At 38.7% G+C, this 20944-nt stretch overlaps 1 protein-coding gene across 1 annotated transcript in view; it reads right to left on the minus strand.

Annotated features, from left to right (window-relative positions):
* Window positions 1–20944, minus strand: part of GTDC1 (glycosyltransferase like domain containing 1) — a 365429-nt gene that overhangs the window by 61601 nt on the left and 282884 nt on the right. Inside the window, exon 5 of the mRNA XM_054562763.1 lies at window positions 742–1074. Coding sequence (XP_054418738.1) covers window positions 742–1074 — 333 coding nt within the window. The remainder of the gene's footprint in view (window positions 1–741; window positions 1075–20944) is intronic.

Here is a 20944-nt window from a genome sequence, read left to right on the forward strand (position 1 = left end):
TCTGTGGGGGAAGTGAACTCTAATCAGGCCACATGCAGACTAAACTAACTGGTAGGAATAAAAACTAGATTAAAATGTTCATGCCTAATACCAGAAGATTATCAGTATATTTTACCTCTTTAAATCCTAATTTACAGGAGCCAGGGTTAAGTTTATGAGTTTATATCTGGTGCGATGATCTGTTTTAGTTGATTTCCCTCCGTTTAGATAAGATTCTCCTAGGAGGTATTTTGCTTAGTACAATACAGAGGCATTTGGGAGGAGGAAAATAGTTGCACATGTACTGATACAACTTACGACAAGTGAAATAAAGGCACCCAGTTGAAACTGGTCAAATTAAATTCGAACAAGTAAAGACTGAAAATTGTTTTTGTTTTAATGGTAATAGAGCTTTAGCAATGAAAGTTTTGTGATAACAGTATATATGTAACCCTGTTGTTATACTTTGGAACTTCTCGAACAAGATTTGATTTCCTAGAAGTGCCTAGCTACTGTTGTTAGTTGAGCAAATCACTACAAATAATGATCTGTAAATCAAAAATGCAAATTTAAACAAAGTATACAATTACTTTTATAAAAACATTAAGTAATATCAGCTTGATACTACATTAGTAGTAATGTGACACTAAAATGACCTTTTTCTAAAGCTACGGCAACAACAAATTACTAAGTCAATCATCAGAGTATATCTCCTATGATCGGTTCTGTAACTCTTACTAAATGGGTGTGTCTTAAACTTACCACCTGTGAGGCCAGACAATGTGCAATGGTCTTTGTTGATCATCAACTCCACCTGAAATGTCATACGGATTTTGTTTCTTTTCCCCAGGACGAGAGCTTGAATTATCTACTGAATTGCGTGTTTTCAAGTATGACTCCTGCATTAACGAACTACCCAGGTTTTCTTGTTGTGCAGCATCACAAGGTCCAGACTGAGGCTCAACATCATCCAATAATTTCTCAGAACTTCCCTGCTCCTGAGGAAGAGGAAGGGTTGTGGATGAAGCAGCACTGCCATCTCCTTGAAGGTTGAGCATCTTTTGTAAATGGGCCATTTTATGCTTAGGCATGAATCTGTTACAAAAAGGAAGTGCAATATTCTTTCAGTAAAGATACTATTTAGAATTTACCCTTTACCTTTCTGTAAGGACATGATGATGATGTATGAAACTGAGAAAAAATAAAGACATAACAAAAATTGTAGAAAAAGAACAAAAAGTTGCAACCATCAAGAGAAAGTTGAAAAGTTTGAAACTGGACCAGGTTGTTGTTAAATAGTTTCCAAAGACTTTCTGTGGCTATAAATCCTGCACTGCACATATAAAGAATGAGAGGAGAGCAATGGTTTCTCACTCCTCCTTCACGTGTCTTTCTGGAGCTCCGGTGTGCATTTTCCAGGCACCACATGCCCCAGGGCTTATTTTCAAGCCTTATTTCATTATCCTATAACAGTGCCTGAGACTTCCTTGATTAAATTGGGCATTTCTGCTCACATGGCTTTTCTGTATTCCTGGACACCTTTACCCGCTTTTCATTAAATCACCTTACTAATATTTTGTGAAGTATATTTAATGTTACCAATTGTAGAAGCATCAGTATAAAATGAAATCAAGGAGTTCACCGTCTACTGGGAGCCAACGAGCAGTGCTTAGAATGAGAGAGTGGGAGACGGATGGGCACGACCAACTCACCTGTGGTGGAACACAGTATACAAAGAATGGACTCTCTGACTTTTGAAACCGAGTACTAGGGACATTCTGACAGAGGAATCTGTAAAGCCCGGCAGAGAGTTCTAACTGAAGAATTTAGAAAGGCAGAGAGGGGGTGTTTCTGGGCTGAGGGAACGGTGAGATCAAGGCAAAGGGGTGTGAAAGAACATGAACTCTTTGGGGAATGACATGCAGCCTCAAGAGGCTGGGGTAGGTCCTGGGATCTGAGGTCTAGAGAGGCAGACTGGGACTTCAGAGTCCCTGACCCATCCGGAGACGGGGCCCCCTCCTTGCATAGCTGAACAGGTGAAGACATAGACAGTGCATGTATTTAAGTACACGTTGGCGAGGAAGAAGAACCACGACAGGAGAGCAATAAGGAATATCTGGAAGAGTACAAAGCAAATCTGAGACAGTAATATACAGTTGAAGTGAATTAAGAGCCCCAAAAGAACGTGTAAAAAAACTATCAAGAGACCTTAACATGTCTAAAAGGGGGTGTTAAACACTGCAGAGATGCTACAGTACCAGAAACAACAAGCTGTTTTTGGCCTTGTTGCCTAGAGGATCACTGGCTACTCCAAGGGCAGTCCCCTCCATAGGAAGGGAACAGGAAGAGGCCAGACTGGAGGTCAGGGTGTGTGCATGGCAGGGTGGCAGAGAGGGAGCAGGAGAGAGGAGAAGAGCATGCATGGAGGGGCAAATTCTTTCTAATAGGGTCTGTGTACACAGGGGTATCCACTTGGGAGTCACTTGCGGATACCTGCTAGGGAAGGAAGCAGGATGTTAATGATACAAAGGTCTTACAAGGTGAAAGCAGAAAAATGACATAGCGCATGTGGAATAACTGCAGTGTTTTTCCTTTGGGAGGGGTAGGGGGAGGGAAGTAGGGCCTTGTAAAAGAGAATTAAACCTAGCTTTCTTACAAAGCCGAGGGAAGGAGAGAAAAAGGATGTGGAAAAGAGTTTCAGGTGGAAGCGTGTGGAATCTAAGGTGTGTCACCAAAGCATTAGGGGAGGTCCTCTATTTCAAGAGAGGTGGGAGAAGTGGAGATGGAGTTAAAGAAGTGAGCTCAGAGGTCAGAACCCTCACTTTGGAGAGGGATGAAAAACGTTCACTAGTTCTGAAAGCAGGGGCTGATGAGCAACAGTGAGGAATGGTGGGGGTACCCCTGTGAGCTGGAAGCAAAGTCTGGCTGTAATATGCTGTGTACATTCCAAAATCAAAACGCTTATTTGTGGGGCACGGGGGTGGAGGGCTTCTGTGCTTGTATCACAAAGTCTTTTGAGAAAAATCAGCCGTATAGATAAGGAGCCCCCCCGGCTCAAGAAATAAATAGATGAATATACGCAGATAGGGAAAATCTCAAAGAATGGTGCTAACCCCCTTGGTATGCCCTAATAAAATAATTAACTCTTGATTTACAATGGAGAGAAACTTGGGCATATACAGATTACGGTTTCAGAACTCACAGGACCAGAATATTTAAAGGAACTACCCAACTTTCTTTGGAGAGTCTATGGAACAAAAAATCAATTACAAAGTTCCCATTGATCAACACAAAAAGTAAAGAAAAATGAGCACAACAGTATCTTCAACTTCTCCTAAATAGGGAGAATAAATGAAAAGAGAAGGAACATCTGTACATATCTGCAAAACAACAGTGAAACGAGTGAAGTAGCCTATTTGTTTAAGTCAGATAAGAAATGCCAAGGAAGCTTAGAAAGGATTTTAACAGAATTACAAATTTAGTGTATGAAGAATTCACAATTAAAAAAAAAATGATGGGCATTAAAACAACGTATCTTCATTTTAGAAAACGGTATCATGAATTACCTTACTCATAAAATCTATTTACATTGTCTAGCATGTGAGCAAAATTGCAAATTAGAAGTGATGGGACACAATGGGAACTGGTCACTGATGGGGAATTTAGCTGTGGGCAAGGCCCTAGGCCCGCTTTTATTCAACACATTTCCTGCATATTCTCCAGCATGAAGAGAATCCTGTGTTGACACATGCTGTGGATGGCTGACTCGACAGGCAGTGGTGAATGAGGACGTGGAAAGATGCAGAATATCAGTATGAGGAGTAACCCAAAACTCAGCTTGCTAATGTTATGAAATTTCAAAAAGGAGTCCTGTAGTCCTTTTTCAACAACAGTGGGGTGATTATGGAGTGAAAGGGGGTATAAGGGGACTAAATGGTAATAGAAAGAATGTAATAAAAATAAAATTTTTACCTGAAAAAAAGTAAAAAAGAAAAGTAAACCTGAAGGTTTGGATTGTCTAGAATTGGACAAGATGAGCCCGTGCTGACGTGAGTACCCGTAAACCAATGCCGTTTTGTTAGACGGCAGAGCCCATGGTGTCCAGGGCGGGAAGGCACCAGGTCTGAGGGGACGGATCACTGGGCGAATGCTGACTTCATCTGGGTTACCTGGTAGCTGTATGTGTTTGAAAATTAGAGAGTTCTTAGAAGAGCAATAATAAGGCGATGGAAGAATTGATTTATGAAGACAGATTAAAGGACCTAAATATGAATAGCTTGGCTAAATGACAACGAGAGGGGCACATAATAGGAGTCTCCAAGGAAAGAGCCTAATTATTTAGCCTGCTACAAGGGGGTATAACAAGGAGTAATGAGATGAAATTAAGAATAGGAAAATTTAAGCAGAATTTCAAGAAAAACTCCCTGATTGTATAATTTATTAGCTCATGGAATAAATTCCCTATGGAAATGCTACAGCTAGGAAAAATAATAGGACTGGACAAAATACCAATAAATAATATAGATAATAATCCAGTCTTTGAAAGAAGGTGATTACATGCTATGCTTTCCTTGTTTATATCTTCTCATATTTTAATAGTCTTATGTATATTGTTAATTGTTACCCAAAGAAGTATTTAGACAATTAGCTAAATCTAAAAAGAAAGATGTCCTTTAGGTGAGGGAAGTTAAAATCACCTTGGTTTTCATATACTCTGTAGTAGTAAGCTGAAATAATATTTCACTACTTTGTTTCAGCAGAATTGGTCTTAAAGCAACTAGACAAATGTATTATTAATATTTCTAAAAAAAAAAACCAGGACAAAACAAAGTAAAACAATCCTCATCTACAATTCCACACAGAGTCCACTGATTCTGTGTGCCATGAAACTCATATTTTCATAGGCATGTTTAACATAAACAATTTATTGCCATAATAGAAATCAAAAAACTTTATTCCAGCTTTTCTAAATGTAGCTCTATGGTCGATTACTTCACATCAATACCAAGATCAAATAGGCATAATACTAACAAGCAGTTTGCTTAATAATAGTCACCACACTAATTAACCCATCCAGAACATTCTTAATCAGATGCTATTTGTAATGTACAGTTAAGAGAAGCTTGGCAATAAACCGTACTATGCTAAAAGAGAAAATAATAAGTTACTGATGGGGGAAACTGGCTTTTCTACAGAACTGGACAGACTTTGCTGTCCTGGCGTTAACGAAATGAAGTGACTATGCAAATAGGCACATGTCTGAACACTTCCCTTCTCTTCCTCTGCTCCAGCTCCGATGGAGGTGCTAATGAGAAGAGAGAAGGTCCTGAGGTAAGGAGTGAGAGGAAAGAAAGAAAACCAGTGAGCTGCCTTTCAGAGCATATGCCAAGTTTACTATTTAACAATCTCCCATTTTTTTCTTAAAGAAATGCTACTGCTCCCCTTACTCATAGAACATCTTTGCCTGTTTCTGAGTCTCTTAGAAGCTCTGTCAGAACCTGTTTTTACTTTCAGAAATATTCTGATCACTGTAATCACTTCCAATCTGTTATTGGCCATGGGCCTATAACTTTTTCCCAACCAACAGTCACTCTGTGAAACAGAAGTAGAGTCTACTGACTCCATACTCTCCTTTTAAATGCTCACCTTTCCTCTCTCTTCTGTCCCCTATGGTGGCTCCACAGTCACTGCCACAAAACCCTAATATATGCTGAACAATCCTGATGGACACAGCTGGAGTGAGTACGTTCTAGACCTAAATGTGATTGCTTCCCCAACCTCCACATCTAAACAAACCAACCTAGGACTGAACCTATAAGGAGGGCCAAAGGCCTTACTCGGATTAGTCAGGAAAACACTAGATGTGACAGAAGCATTAAAGGCTGTTAAGACTGATGGCAAACACAAAATATGCTGTAGGTACCTCAGTTATTTCTGTTGAAGTTGAGAAGCTAGAGTCTGTTTAGTTGACTAACAGAGGTAGTCAGGAGGAAGACTTTAATACAAAGTAAGTCAATTAAATTTAGGACATTAATATCAATTCATCAGTTGTTGATGAGAGTGTCATGGCTGAAATGTATGTCATGGTGGTATATATTGCGTACAAATGTCTTTTTGAGAGATTTCAGTAAAAAGTACTTAATATAGTAGTTCAACCTACAGTATCTCTTAAATAATACGTACGCATAAAGTCTTCAAGACAGAGATTATGAATAGGCTTGCTTCTCAAATCAGATTTGGAAGACAACATGAAAAAAAATGATGCGAAGAGAGTACAGCTGACCAAAGATTATTTGGAATTTGGTCAAATGAAGAAAGAGGACAGCATTAGCAACCAGAGTAAGGAAACTGGCCTGTAAAGGAGAGGGAGCTGACCAAGCCCAGCCTATAGCTCAGGTCTGGGAGAGGGAGAGTAGTATGGGTACTGGGTTGAATCCTTTAGGCCGAGGTTTTACAAGGTGTGTTTTGTGCAGCACAAGTTCCATAGAACACCTGTAGGTGTTATACTAGAGAAGGTTTTGTGAGAAAAAAACTTTGGAAAATGCTTGGTTAAACAAAGTTAAGTGTTTCTTCACCGTTAAACTTCCCAAAGCACATGCTAGTATGTACTATACCTATGTTTATTCAGTCATTCCTCTGTTCATTTAGTAACTATTTATTGAGCACCTATTACGTGATGGGAACATTGTGTTTATTGTTTCCCAGACTTGACACCTAATGGGAGAAGGAGCCCCTACCTTTACCCCAGCTGACCTAAGGAGGCACCTTAAGAATTAGTATTCAACTAAAGGTGCTCTAGGAAACACTATGAAACAGCATTTGAGACTCTGGGAGGTAGGCAACCATAGCCGGAGTCAGAAAAGCATTGGAGCCAAATGAATGGTGGCATATCTTACATTTCAGGGGTGGTAGAAGCCAAGGGAAAGTATGTTCACATGAGAACATAATGAAAGTCCAAAGCAAAGGCCATACACCAAGGCCACACATCAGCAGACAAAAGGAAGTTTGAATAAAATCAGGAGACTTCGTGGGGGAAAAAATGACAGAAGACAATATGATTCAAGGCTAATAGGGATGACAGCAGAAAAAAACATCATTCTCTTTTATCGCAGCAATTTCTGTGAATTCCTGGATAGACAACATATTGAGAATTGAAGGGAAAGGGAATCAGAATCAAAGATAAGTACCTTTTCCAAAACCAAGTGGGAAGACATTCACACAGTTCAGTGATCTAAGTTCTTGGGTGATTTATAACAAAAACTATTCATTGTTTCCAAACAATGTGTTGGAAATTAATTACAAAATTAACATTTTTAGAATTTAGCCACATAAGCAAATATCCAAGATAATTAAAAAGTCATGCTCATCCACATGTGTCCAATACATCACTTATGTGGTAAGCAGATTTATATAAACCTATATAAACCTATAAAGTTTAAGAGTAAAAATCTTGATCTAGTGTTCTCATGTAGACAAATACAAATCCCCCCCCGCCCAATGCCTCTTGCCACACTATCTTCACTAAATAAAGGAATCACAAGCAAAAAAAAGCCTCCGTAATTAAAACTGGATGTTTGGAAACCAAAGCATTAAACAGAAAGGCTTACTCTTGGTGGCTGGTTGTAGAATAGATGCTCTTCTTTCAAGGGGATGGCTAAGAGCTAATACTCATAAAATAGATGGCACATATCTATGAAGACTGTTTCAATAAGGAATTCCCGGCAGGACATTATTTGAAAAAACTCGAATCACAGACAAGTCAATCACAATCCATAAGCACAAAGCACAGATGATTTAGGACAACAGCCATCCAACACTACTGTGGCTGGTTAGGCCATGTTGTTTAGATGTTCAGCGTTTGGTGCCTGAACCAAATTTCATCTCCCATGGTGCAAACTTGAAAGACCAACATGAAACATTGACTGCAGCCTGTGAGAGGAGACTGGGCAGGACGGTCTTGCCTGGACTATAAAGAATCTGTTTGGTGACAAGATGGGAAAACAGGATCCATGGAAACTTGCTGCAGTTAAAATTAACAAGCAAACTCTATTTAGTAGCCTGAGAAATGCATGCCCAAAGTAAAAGCAACTTTGTGGTTATCAGGCTGGGCCGATTAGCCATGTCTGGTCCCAGAGATGACACGCTTAGTGAAGATAGCATCTTCTCGTGAAGGCTGCCCTTAAGAGAAGCTTCAACTTCCTCTCTCCTCTTTATGGTCCACCATTTCCTGGTATCTGTCCTTTAAATAGTGGGGATTACTTATGGCTGTCATAGGAAAAGATGGCTCTGTTTCCATGAGCCTATTCCTTTTTATTTATTTCCCATCACCATTTCTAAAAATCATTTCTGAAAATCAAATACTTTCCATTTTCCTAATTTATCCCATATGGTAACATGGCCTCTTCTGAGAACATAGTTTATGTGATTAGCACTATTTAACTTAAATAATTACATGTTAATTCCCCATTCCCTCCTGATTTCAAAGTGTTTTAGATTGTATACAGTGCTAATTTAACTGCAAACTAGTATGAGCAGTTTGTCTTGTGCAATTTTATAAAATGCCTTTATAAGCCTTTAATATACTCTCCCATACATAAAAGTTAAGGTCTTTATAAATGTATGAGAATGAGAAAAGCTACCTTGTCTTTTGACAGAACTAATGTTTACCAAATCCAGAGCCATTCTTGTGTATGCTTCTCATGCTCTCCACTCCTCCCAGAAACGAGCTCAATAAGGACAACAAACCCCTCTAGTTTATACAAGATATACTATAGTAATTCAACAGAGCAAACTTGTAGGCTAAACTGCAAAGAAGAAATCTTAATTTTCCTACCTCCACTTTAAGTGCTCTCTGCCCCCTGGGGGTTAATTCCCTGAGATTCTTATTTTACTTTCTCATTTCCCATCCCCCTGTTCCCCCACCCCCAACCAAGCATCTCTTTGCATCCCGGACTGGGACTAAGCCCCACATTCGTCCAGCCCTGAATCACCTCTCCACTGCTGGTCTTGTTGGAAACTGATCTCAAATTCCCACAATGTATTAATCACCTTCCATGCTCCATATGTTACACCCTTTCAAAAGGGGCAATGCCTTCATTCAAGGGAACTGATCACAATGGAATTGTTTCAGGGACCACAGTAAGCCTATGAGAAGGATTACTTTGGGAGAACAGGTGGAGAGAAATCTCTGTGAAGCGCCTTAAGTAAATCGACTCAAGGAATGGGAATGTTGAAGAGGGAGAATCCAGGCTGTGTTGGGAACACAGGCTTGCACTGGTACTTCCTGTATAGGTAAAGTTATTCGTATCACTTACTTTCTCTGAACTTCAGTTTCCTAATCTATAAAATGGGATAATATATCTGTTTTTTGCAAATTTATTGAGAGATTAAGAGAGAGAACATGTGTTGGTAATGACGTGCAGGGTAGCTGAGTGAATCTAAGTAAACTTGCCATTCCCTTGCTCCTTCATGTAATATCCATACCTATGTAGTTATTCTTAAGACCATCTTGGGTAACTTGGCATTTTCAAGTTAGTCAGTGAATGAGTACTGGGTTCAATCCGTCAACAAACATTCATTCAACAAGTATTTAAGCCTCGTCTATCTGTAAGAGGTTATGTCTATATTTACAAAGATTTCAGAGAGTATATGATAACATCTCATACTGATTTAGCTCCCCCAAATTGTAAATTATTCATATCACCTTTAAACTAAACTGTGTTTACCAATTCCATTACTAAAGTGATGTAATTTTAAATTCAAACTCAATAACTTGCTCATCATTTGTTTCATTAATAGCTAAGAAGCAAAGTTTCAAAAACTTTTTTTGCTATCCAGCCATCTCACTTAATTTGATGATCGCATATAAAAAAGGAAAAAGTTCCCAAATGTGGACCTGAAGTAATTTCTTTCAAGCAAGAGGAAGTAGTTGTCTCACATTGACACAATTCAGCAAGCTGCTTTGTAAGGATTTTTACCTCGTTGGCAAGTAAATGTTCTCACTACTCTGGGAATCCCAGGTCTTTTACAGCACCAATAAAGCATTGAAGGAAACTCTAAAAATAATCTTTAATTATGTGTTCTGTTCTATGATTTTTTTTTTTTTTTTTGTTTGGAAGCCAGTATCTGGAGATTGAAAGCAGAATGGAAAATTTGCCGGTACTAAAGAAAGGATCCTTTTCTTCTTTCCAAACAAATATAAGAACTCCCCTATGACTGTGTTTCCAGTTGGAGAGTGTCCTTTAGAGCATGACATCATTTTACTATGTAAGCCCTAACCACCATGTCTGGAGATAGACAGGGTCTTTAGGAGGTAGCTAGGGTTAAATGAGGTCACGAGGATTGGCCTGTAATCTGATAGGGCTGTGGTCTTACAAGAAGAGGGAGAGATCTTTCCTTCTCCCTCTCCTTCCCTACCTCCATTCCCGCAATCAGAAGGCAGGCATCTGCAAGCCAGGAAGAGAACCCTACTCAGAACCAACCATACTGGCACACTTATCTCAGACTTCGAGCCTCCAGGAGTATGAGAAAATATACTTCTGTTGTTTAAACCACCCAGCCTATGGTATGATTAATACCATGGCTGCCCAAGAAGACCAATGCAACTGGGTGCCGTTGAGGAAAAAAGCAGAAAGTATCAATACCATGATTTCTGTGTTGACAGACAGTGACAAGAGAATACTATCAAAGAAGAAGAGAGAGCTGAGCATCAAATATGATAAGAAAAAGTAGGGAATAAGAAGGAGACAATATTTGTAAATCTTATTGTGAAGCAAAATGTTACTTCTTTAAATTGAACATAAAACTTAAAAAAAGAGAACTGAATTTGAGAAAAACAATTTTCTGAAAATTTTACCAGGTTGTTTAATTAATCTCTCTAAACCTGGGTTTTCTTATCTATTCAATGAGAATGAGGCCATTCCTAAATTTCTCTTAGAGGAATAGGATTAAAACATCTAATAAAATTTACTGATTATCTTATGATTATTACTAAGGGGCAAAATGGCATACTGGGTCAAGCAGAGCTCTAAGCATGTTGTCTGGTGTCAAATTCAGGGCCTAGCATAGTAGCTGACCTGGGGAAAAGGTCTTAGTTACCTCACTTGCAAAATGGAGATAATACTAATGCTGCTTGGCAGAATTATGTTTTCCACGCTGCTTGGCACATGATAAGAGCTCAGTAAATACTGTTATTTTGTAATATTGAGAGTAATGGTGGAGATCATCATGATTACATTGTCACTGTTACTAGAGAAAGAACTCAACATTCTAAAAACTCTCATCTGAGACTGCACTGACCTTTTCATAGTTAAGCCTACTTTATAAACCAGAGACCTATGCCTTCTTAAAGATGTATTTGTCTTAACTCTTACAAGTTATATGTTAGCTACCCATCCATATTTCATTTATTTTTTAGAAGTATTACTTACAAGAACTTTCTGAAAACCCTGCTCTCATCCCTCTGGCCCTCTCTATTCACACTGGGCTGCCCTGAACTTTCAGATTTAAGGCAGACATTTTAATATGTTACTGTATTTTCATTTGTTTACTAATCAAAGATTTGTACTCATGCCTAGAGGCACATTAATTACAAAATGTCCAATGTTATGAATAAAAAATATATATTCTGCCCTTTGTATTACTTGTTTTCTATGGTACTTTTTTTCTACCCTTCACTTTTTTTCCTACTTCCTTTTACTTCATTTTTTTCTAACTGAGCAGTCCCATCCTTTCCCTTCTTAAAGCTGCATAAACCAAGAAAGTAAAACCAGGAAATTTAAAACATCAGTTTCCAGGTCTCTGAAGCATGAACAGATGGGCATCAAAAATCCAGTCCTTTTCCCCCCTCCTTTTCGTTTGCCCATCCACAACCTGAATAAATCAAAATTACCAGCAAATACAACTTCTAGCACAACCCTCATTTTATGTATTCCCACATTAAATGCTATAGTACTAAGTGTTAATTCACTCAAGTTCTGATTCTATTGCTGTCTGAATTTTGAGCCACAGAAACTAACTCTATTCCAAACTAATATTACAAGATGCAACTTTGTTAATTTTATATTTGATATAAAGCCTTTATGTGTACCAAGTGAGTGTACTAACCATTCCACTTTGAGTTTTTATACTTTCCAGAATTTCTAAGTTTGGAAAAAGGGGAGTAAAAGTGTAACAGATTGGTAAATTGCTGGGCTATTACTAGAATATAACCAAGCCTTGAAGGTAAAGAAAGGTCTGAAATACTTGACCAAAATCCTGAGTGAAAAAGGTTCAGAGGAAAAAACACGCATTCACCAGTCAAGAAAAAGTGCAGTGCCTACTCTGTGCCAGGCAAATAGATGTCCTGATTAAACGCACAGCATGGCAGATGCTTGATCAGGGAAGAACAGGGCATCATGACTATGAGAAGCCAGAACAGGAGAGGTATTAGTGACAAGGAAGACTCTTTAAAGAAAGAGATCTCTCAGCTGAGACTTCAGTGATGGTTAGAGGTCAGCCAGGTGTGGGAGTGAGAGGTGGGCTGTATTTAGGTATGGCATGTGCAAAGGGCCTATGGAGAAAACACAGTCCAGTGGTAAAAAGTAAAATATTAACAAGGTGGCTATACAAGTGAAGGAAAGGGCGGGAGTTAAAAATAAGGCTCAAGGGATAACCAGGAGGTTTGGAGCCTCCAGTCAGATTGGGTCTGAATAAACACTGACTGCAGTGTGAAGAATAGATTGGGGAAAACACGGCAGACCAAATACTCCCTGCTCTTTAAATCGTCACTGAAGTAATGGTATGGCAATCTTAAAAAAGGCATAGACTCAGAAACAAAGGAAAACTGAGAAAGATGACAATAGAAAAGAAAAAGAAATATCAAGTCTTTTGGAAGATAGAAAGCAGATGTATGAGTGCTGTTTGAGCAGACAGAAGAAGGCAGACCGTGTCTATAAGTGCAGGTGATTTTGCTTGTACATGTGGTGTTAGCCAAGAAGCAGCAGCTCATTTGCTCCAGAGAAACTCCAAAAGGCCCAGGAATTGAACACGCCAGGTGCCTCTGGAGGTGCATTTGCAGAGCAGAATTTCAAATAGAACTGGTAGCAATTCTATATAAAGTGAACTCAAACCTTCTGATAGTCTCCCTAAGGCCACGCAGGCAGGCAATTCTGTCCCCTCTCTATCCATCTCCCACCTCAACACCAGGAAGGTGGCTTCTTCAGTAGAGGGCCTGAACTACGGAGACAAGGTGAGGCTGAAACCAACGGCTGGGGAAACTGAGTGAAAGTATGCCCGTTTATTGGTGAGACCTCTCAGCAGCCTTCCCCATGTGGCTCCCAGACAGCTGGAGGTTCCCCTTCCAGAAGATTATAGGAGTCTCTCTGGAAACCAACTGGACTGGCCTATTGACAGTGACAATGGGGATGGCACAACAAAACAAGCCAACCCCTGTCTGTTCCACCTCTGAGAAAGGCCACCAGTCAACAAGCCCTGTCTCGAAAGTTCTAATTGCCTCACTCTCAAAAATCAATGGAGAGCTAGGACAGCAGACATTTGAGGAAAACTTTGAACACAAAATAAATATGACAAAGCAAACAAGTACAAAAAAGGAAATTGGAAGCAACTGAGACAACACGGAGAATAGAAAATGTGAAAAAAAAGAAATCCTATAATATCCATACTGATAAAAAATGATTGTGCAAACATGGTAGGAAAAATAGGATGTAAAAAGAAAGGCATCCAAGAAGAAAAAAGAGTGCTTGCAAATAAAAATACCATAGCTTAAAAGTATCAGTAGAAGAATTGGAAGATGAAGTTAAGAAAATCTTATGGAAAGCAGAACAAAAATAAAAACAAAGAGAAAATAAATGAGAAGAAAATTAGGTTAATCTAGGGTTCATATTGACTAATAGGAATGGAAGAAAGTGAATCCTGAGAAAATCATGGAGGAGAAATATAAGACAATTTTTTGTACTAAAGGAAATAAGTGTCCAACACAAGAACAAAACAAAAACCCAACCCAAGTGGACTTATTGTAGAATTTCAGAACACCAATGGAGAAAAAGAAAATATAATACCTTTTGGGAGATGAAACATGGGGAGTCATGTGTAACAGATCAGAAAATGACTGGAATCAGTTCTCAACAAAAGTTCAAAAGTAGAAAACAATGGATCTCTACCTCAACTTTATGAGAAAAATGATTTTCAAAGAGAACTCAAAACTCAGTCAAATATCAATCAAATGTGAGACAGGATAAAATTGTTTGCAGACATGTAAGGTCTTAAGAAAGTTTAGCTCCTGTGCACATATTTTGAGGAGATACTGGTGGATGTACTCCCACTAAAATGAGAAACCGATCTAAAAAGAGAAGGACATGGAGTTCAAGGAATGTTGACTCAAGGGCCCAGAAAGCAAGCAGAACAAACAGAAGCAAGAGAATCGAGACCTCCAGGATGGAGGTGTCCAAGGGGAAAAAAAAAAAAAAAAAAAAGGAAATCATATGTTTCCTGATGTGGCTGACCACATCAAAAAGATGAATTAGTGACAGAGCTTAGGAACGAATTGGCGCAGTAATACAGAAACCAAGCAAATAAAACCAATGCAATAATTAGCTGCAAGGAAAAGTGAAGAATTGTTCAGGAAAGGAAACCTAATCACAGAATACAATGCTGCTCGGCAGAATTTTTACATGGCAACAATGCTAGAAACAGAATATTTACTCAGCTAACAGTGGGGGCACAGCCGCACTGGAAGGACAGGGTGAGAGAAAGAGCACGTGTGTGCGTGTGCACACGACCATGCTCTTGCTGTGGGAGAGCCAACTAAGCCGTCATTTCTACTGGTGGGGAGTCAGCAGAATGATAATATTTCATATTTAACAAATCAAGAAATAACAAAATAAGAAAGAATTCACAGTTTTATTAGTGGTAGCCTCTGGTGGGGGAGAAGGGACTTAGGGGCTAGTAGGACTGGAAAAAGGGATTTCCTTTGTATTATAGACCTGTCTTGTACTCCCTGACATTTTAAAACTAAATATATGTATTACCTTAAGAATTCATGATATTCATCATCCTGGAAATTTCTTGCCCAAATATCTCTGAATATTGTTTCTAATATTTTTCTCTAACTTTTCCTTCTGGAACTCCAATTAGACATGTGTTTTCTTTATCTTATTTTTTATTTCTTATGATCTAATCTCTAGGTCGCTAATTCTCTCTTCACAAATGTCTAATACTTAACATATCCACTGACCTAATTTTAATGAATATATAAAAATTCTACTTGTAATTTTATAGCATCTTTTTCTATTTCTCATGTTTTCAATTTATTTTATGCTACCTATTGTTTTAAAAACCTACTTCATCTTCCTTATACAGAAGCTTTAGCATCTAAAGTTCTTAAAGGTCTAAACTTACAGTAAATTTTTAAAATTTGAGGCAATGTTTCATTGTTTTCTGACTTGCTAAACTAGAATAGATACTAAATAGAAAACATCGGAAGAGAAGATTTTGAGGAGAGGCAGGAATGATGGTTAGCTCACACTTAGGTATTGATCAGTATGCCCAGGGAGACCTACCAATTCACGAAAGTGAGGCAAGAGAAGAAGGTTTGTACCCAAGTTTTATTCTTTGTTAAAAAATCTCATCAGCTTTCTAAATTCTAGATATTTACTTAAACTATTGGACAACCTGCAGACATTTATAGAGTGCTCACTCAAACTCAAATTGCTGTTGTTATAGGAAAAAAGAATTAGAAAAAGAAAATCATATTTTAATGTATGGCTGGATTTACCTGTTCTAAGCTTTTTAAAGAGATTTATGATGGTTGTTTAAGATCACAACAATCTAAGGCCATCTCTCAGGACATGCTGGACAGTATTTTAAAGTTACACATTATTTGCAGAGAGATTTTTTATTTTTATCTTATTTTTTTACTTTCCACCTCAAAATACCCTTTCTTCGAAGAGTGAGTTTATGAGTATGGGCAAATACTTTCATTAGAGACTTATGTGAGGGAGGATGCCCCCCCCCAAAAAAATGGAATTTATTTATTAAAAAATTGTGTATTTATTCTTACATGTTTAAACTTCAGTCACCTTCAAAGTACTCTCCATTTGATGCAATAAACCTATTGAGACTTTTTTCCCCCACTGCACAAAAGAGTTTCTGAATTCATCAATTTTGATGCCTTTTAGTACTTTTGCTGTTTTTTTCTTTCACATCTTCCACATCAGCAAAATGTTTACCTTTGAGGATTTTTTTTCATCCAGGGAAACAAACAAAAAAAGTTGCTCAGCGTGAGACAGGGTGAACAGGTAGAGTGAGGCAAGGGGGTCATGCTGTTTTTGATCAAAAACTGCTGAACACTCAGCACGGTGTAGGCAGGTGTGCTCCTAAGTCACCCATCAGGAAATGGGCAAGTGCGCTGAAAGAATCTTAAAAAAAAAAACCTCACTGAAGCCGAACACAGCCTCTTACAACACCACCAGCTGGTACGCTGATACAGATGGGTTCCTAGAACCCTCACCTAGCGGGGGGAAGCCTGCACTACAGGGGCCCACCCTCCAGAAGATAATTCCTGTTTTGGGGGGGGTTCCCCCTCATATATCCATTCATAGTTTGTACTAACATTATTAAGGATCATAATCACAGAGATGTACAAATATCTCTTTAAATACTAAGTGAGATATAAGGGGAAACTGTATACCTTTAACTGTATAGTAAATGTCCTAGGAAAACAAATACTCAGTGGCATCCTCATATAAAACAAACAAACAAACAAAAATTCTTGTCATCTTAGAAAGTAATTATTCCATAGTTAAACTCTACTGTATTTCCACATCTTGTTGGCATTGCAGAGGCCACCTGAACTGTCAATTCCCTCCCTGTTTATACCTATTAAACACATGGTTATGTATGATAGGCCACAGCTGATTTCTAAGAGTGTCCAAAGCCAGATTATTTTAGAACTGAATGTTAGTTTGGGCATACAGATCACAAATGGTCTGACGGCCCTGCAGCAAACTCCCGAAGGCCACATAAAACCAATCCGTGTGTAGAGGTATTCCAACAGAGAACTATACATAACAAGCCAAAGAGCCATCAAAGTCTTACTATATTATCTTTGTTAAGTCAGAAATAACATTTCAATTTTCTAGAACTTGAGTTAAAATACATCTTATTCTTTACTTGCCTGTAGTAAATAAATGAGCAAAATCAACCCTATTGTCTCCCAGGTTTATGGCCCGCAGTAGGTGCTCATCAGGTACTTGCTGAATAAATGCCTTGGCGTGAGCAAGTGGAAAAGGTTATGTATATGCCATTCTATAGTTTTCTGGGTCCTGATTGTTTCTGTATACTGATGTGTGGTTTGGGAGTCTGAATAGGTTTTATTTAAGTGGTTTGCATATATGAAGTAGAAAGAGGTAAGGTTGGTTGAAGGGTAATTATTTCGTGATGGAAGAATATAAAAAGTATAAACAGCTCAGCTATTGCTTAACCAAACTCAGCTCTTCAATTCTGATCTACAATGCAAATAGTATACAAAATAAGGTTTCATTAAAGAGTGACTGTCACATCAACAGGAAAGAGAATGAAGACCTGCTATGCAGTATTATTAGTTATATTGAATTTGTTGTTACCAAGCTCAACAAAATACTGCTTTGAAGGACTACACACTGTGACATAGAAATAGTTTTGTGATACCGAACACTTCTTTGATATCATTATTTTTTCATTTCACTGTAATGGGGTTTTACCTCTGGGAGTAATGAATATCCATTTATTGATGGCTTGGGTCATGATTTAAAAAATAATAAACTAATTAGTAAGCATCTTTAAAAGCATCATCAGTGATAACTGATTGTTCCATTTTGAAAGAAAAAAATAGAAGCTATCACATGATATGTCCACAACACAAAATACCTATATCGTACGATGTGAAATGGGACTTTTCCTATCATCTTAGCACTTCAGCTGAGGTCCTAACACCAAGAATCAATACCTACGAATGCCAAACAGAGGTGTGCGACACATCTCTGCAGGCCTTGCTAGAGGTAAACCAATTCGAGCCTCCGGACTCTTATTCATCACTCTCTAGCAGGCTAACTACAAGAAAAATATCACAGGAGTAGATGGCTCCATGAGAACGTCTCATAGAGATTTGGGATGTTTGCCAGAATGGGAGACTGGCATCTCTTTCCCCAAACTGGATGACTGCCAAGCTGCCGAAACTGAAAAGCCTGCCTCCTCCTATTCGTAGAACAGAGCTCAGAAGTGTTCTTGGGAGAAGCTACTGCAAGCCCCACTAAAAGAGCAGGCACAGATCCTGATGACAGCCCTGACTTCCAGATTCCCAGGTAGAAGGATGACATGAGTTATCCACGTGGCAGGGCAAGAAGTAAGGCAGCAATTGAAACAGGCTCTGTTTTTACCGTTTAGAAGGGACAGGATACCTATTTTCTTCCCTCTCTGTGGGATATGCTCCAGAAGGCTGCCTTGAAGGCAATGGATACTCCTGGGGCAGGAGCTGAGAGAAGGAAGTGATCAGAGGTCACCCCGGGAGTGTTTCATTCATGACAGGAAACACGTCTGTGTGTAAGTCTCCACAGGAGCCTTAAGTTTCAAAAGAACACACCTATGTACCACACAAAAGAGCTGGTATCTGGCTATTTCCCGAGAAAAGGCATTTGACTCCCAAAAGAAATCCTCACATAGCACCAGCTACGTGGCAAGCCTTCCTCTCTCCCTCCAGTCTTTCTTCTTGTCCAGATCCTGCAGCAGAGGCTTGAAGGGAGGGTGGGGTAGGAGGCATGGAAGAAGGTGTGTCTAGCTGGGTTATTGAACAGGTTGGACTTGATGGATATAATGCGGGAACAACTTCATTTTCCTTTCTGCCACTGCCTTCAAAAACACTTTTGAATCTCCTTTTTCTTCCCGTTGTTGACAACTTCGGCAGATACCTTGGCTTTCTGGCTTTTGATTATTTTCTTCTGGTACTGTTAGCATTTCTTCTTTTTTTCCCCCCCTCTCATGTTATAATCTAGGAATCGAAAAGGACTTTTAAAATATGGCACTAGAGGTAGAAACCATAAAAGTAAAGAACAAATTTGTCTGTGTAAAAATAGAATTTTTTAATCTATCGAAAGCCTCATAAATCAACTGAAAGGTGACATACAAAAGTGAAAGAAATATTTGAAACATATACAACGAATGAAGAATTAGCCCTAACAGATGTGGTTCGGTTGGCTGGGCATCATTCCACAAAGCGAAATGCCGCTGGTTCGATTCCCAGTCAGGGTACAGGCCTGGGTTACAGGCTTGGTCCCCGGTCCGGGCACGTATGGGAGGCAACCTCTTGATGTACCCCTCTCACACTGATGTTTCTCTCCCTCTCTTTCTCCCTCCCTTCCCCTCTTTCTAAAAATAAATAAATAAAATGTTTTTTTTTTTAAAGAATCAGTTAACTCTTAGAAATCAATAGGGCTAGGTGTCAGAAAATTCCAGGTTCAAAGAAGTTTACTGCTATGTGACCTAGAAGCTGTGTGACTTCAGGTGATTCATTTAACATCTGTTTCCTCATCTGTAAAAGGGGGATTATTAATATCACTACCTACATCAGTGGGTTGTGAGGAGAAGTACATAATCTAAGATATGTAAAACACTTAGCGCAGTGCCCAGCAAAGAGACTGTGCTCAAATAGACATCAGGTTTTTATCCTTATCACCAGCATTAAATATCCAAGTAGCTATTTATGGACTGTAAAAATTAATTGATAAGCCTTCCTCCTCTTATTTATTTATGATCTGTACTGCCATAGTGTCCACAATAAGTATGTATTAGTTAGTTTGAGAAGATACATCAACTATTTAAATAACAAAGAATATGAATAAAGGCATTTTGATTAAGAATATCTCTGCCAATGTTGCAAAGTAGAGAAAGGCAACTGCGTGTCTCTAACGGGCTAGAGTTGAAAATCCCACTTAGTTTGTAATATGTAATGTCCGTCAGAGTTACTGAAGAGGCGGAAGGGTTCTCTTCCAACATAGGCAAGGAGCATCTGGTCATTCATTGATAGAAATAAGTATCTAAGCATGAATTATGTTTCCACTGATCAGTGTATATATATATATACACGAGACATGCAAAAGGCATAAAAGCTTTAGAAAACATTCATAGGAATGGAATCAAGCATTTGGTATTACAGCTTTATGCCATGTTGTCATGTCAGGTTTTACTTGGGTATCATATCACTTCATTTACTCTAATGAAAAATTACTCCCAGGACTCAGTTTCCTTTACTGGCACCACCATTCATTCCAGGCAGAATTTTATAAAAATAAGACGAATGGAAAGATACTGATGTCATTGTCAGATGAAGCAAAACCACATGAGAGGCCGTGGCTCTGGTGCTCATTTAGGTTAGATCGAAGTAAGAGGGAAGACGTTCTGGGATTTATGTGTCATAGTATTTGAAATGGCTGCCCTCCACAAATAAGCCCAATTTACAAGAGAGGAGCATGGAAGGTAGAAAAGGGTTTCAGTTTTTAAACTACGTTACTAAGTACACATTTGCTTCTAAACTTTAAAGCTGTGCTGACTTGCATTTGGATAGAGTTATAGCATTGCTTTAAACACACACACGCAGCCACACATACACCATGGAGGTAATCCAGTGACTCCTGCAGCACAGATGTGCGCAAGAATGCTCTAAGTGATTAAGATAGGGCTTTAAAGTTAGTTAATTAGAAACATCTCTCTTTCTATGATCAACAATGATACTAGGCTCTGAGATCTGATGGGTGGAAATTTAAATTTAGATTTAAAATTGAAGACGCACGGACACCCTTTGGGCCCGTTCTTGTGTTTAGCTGTCTTAGTGTGAGGGCCTTGAGTACCTTACCTCCTTCAATCAGGTCTGACAGTTTCAAAAATAGAGTTCTGCCCATTCGATGGTATTAAACCGAGTTTCTCTTAAATAGCTTTT

Source organism: Pteronotus mesoamericanus, unplaced genomic scaffold (assembly GCF_021234165.1).
Source record: "Pteronotus mesoamericanus isolate MK-2021 breed Mesoamerican mustached bat unplaced genomic scaffold, CSHL_Meso_final scaffold_651, whole genome shotgun sequence".
In the NCBI taxonomy this organism is placed as follows: domain Eukaryota; kingdom Metazoa; phylum Chordata; class Mammalia; order Chiroptera; family Mormoopidae; genus Pteronotus; species Pteronotus mesoamericanus.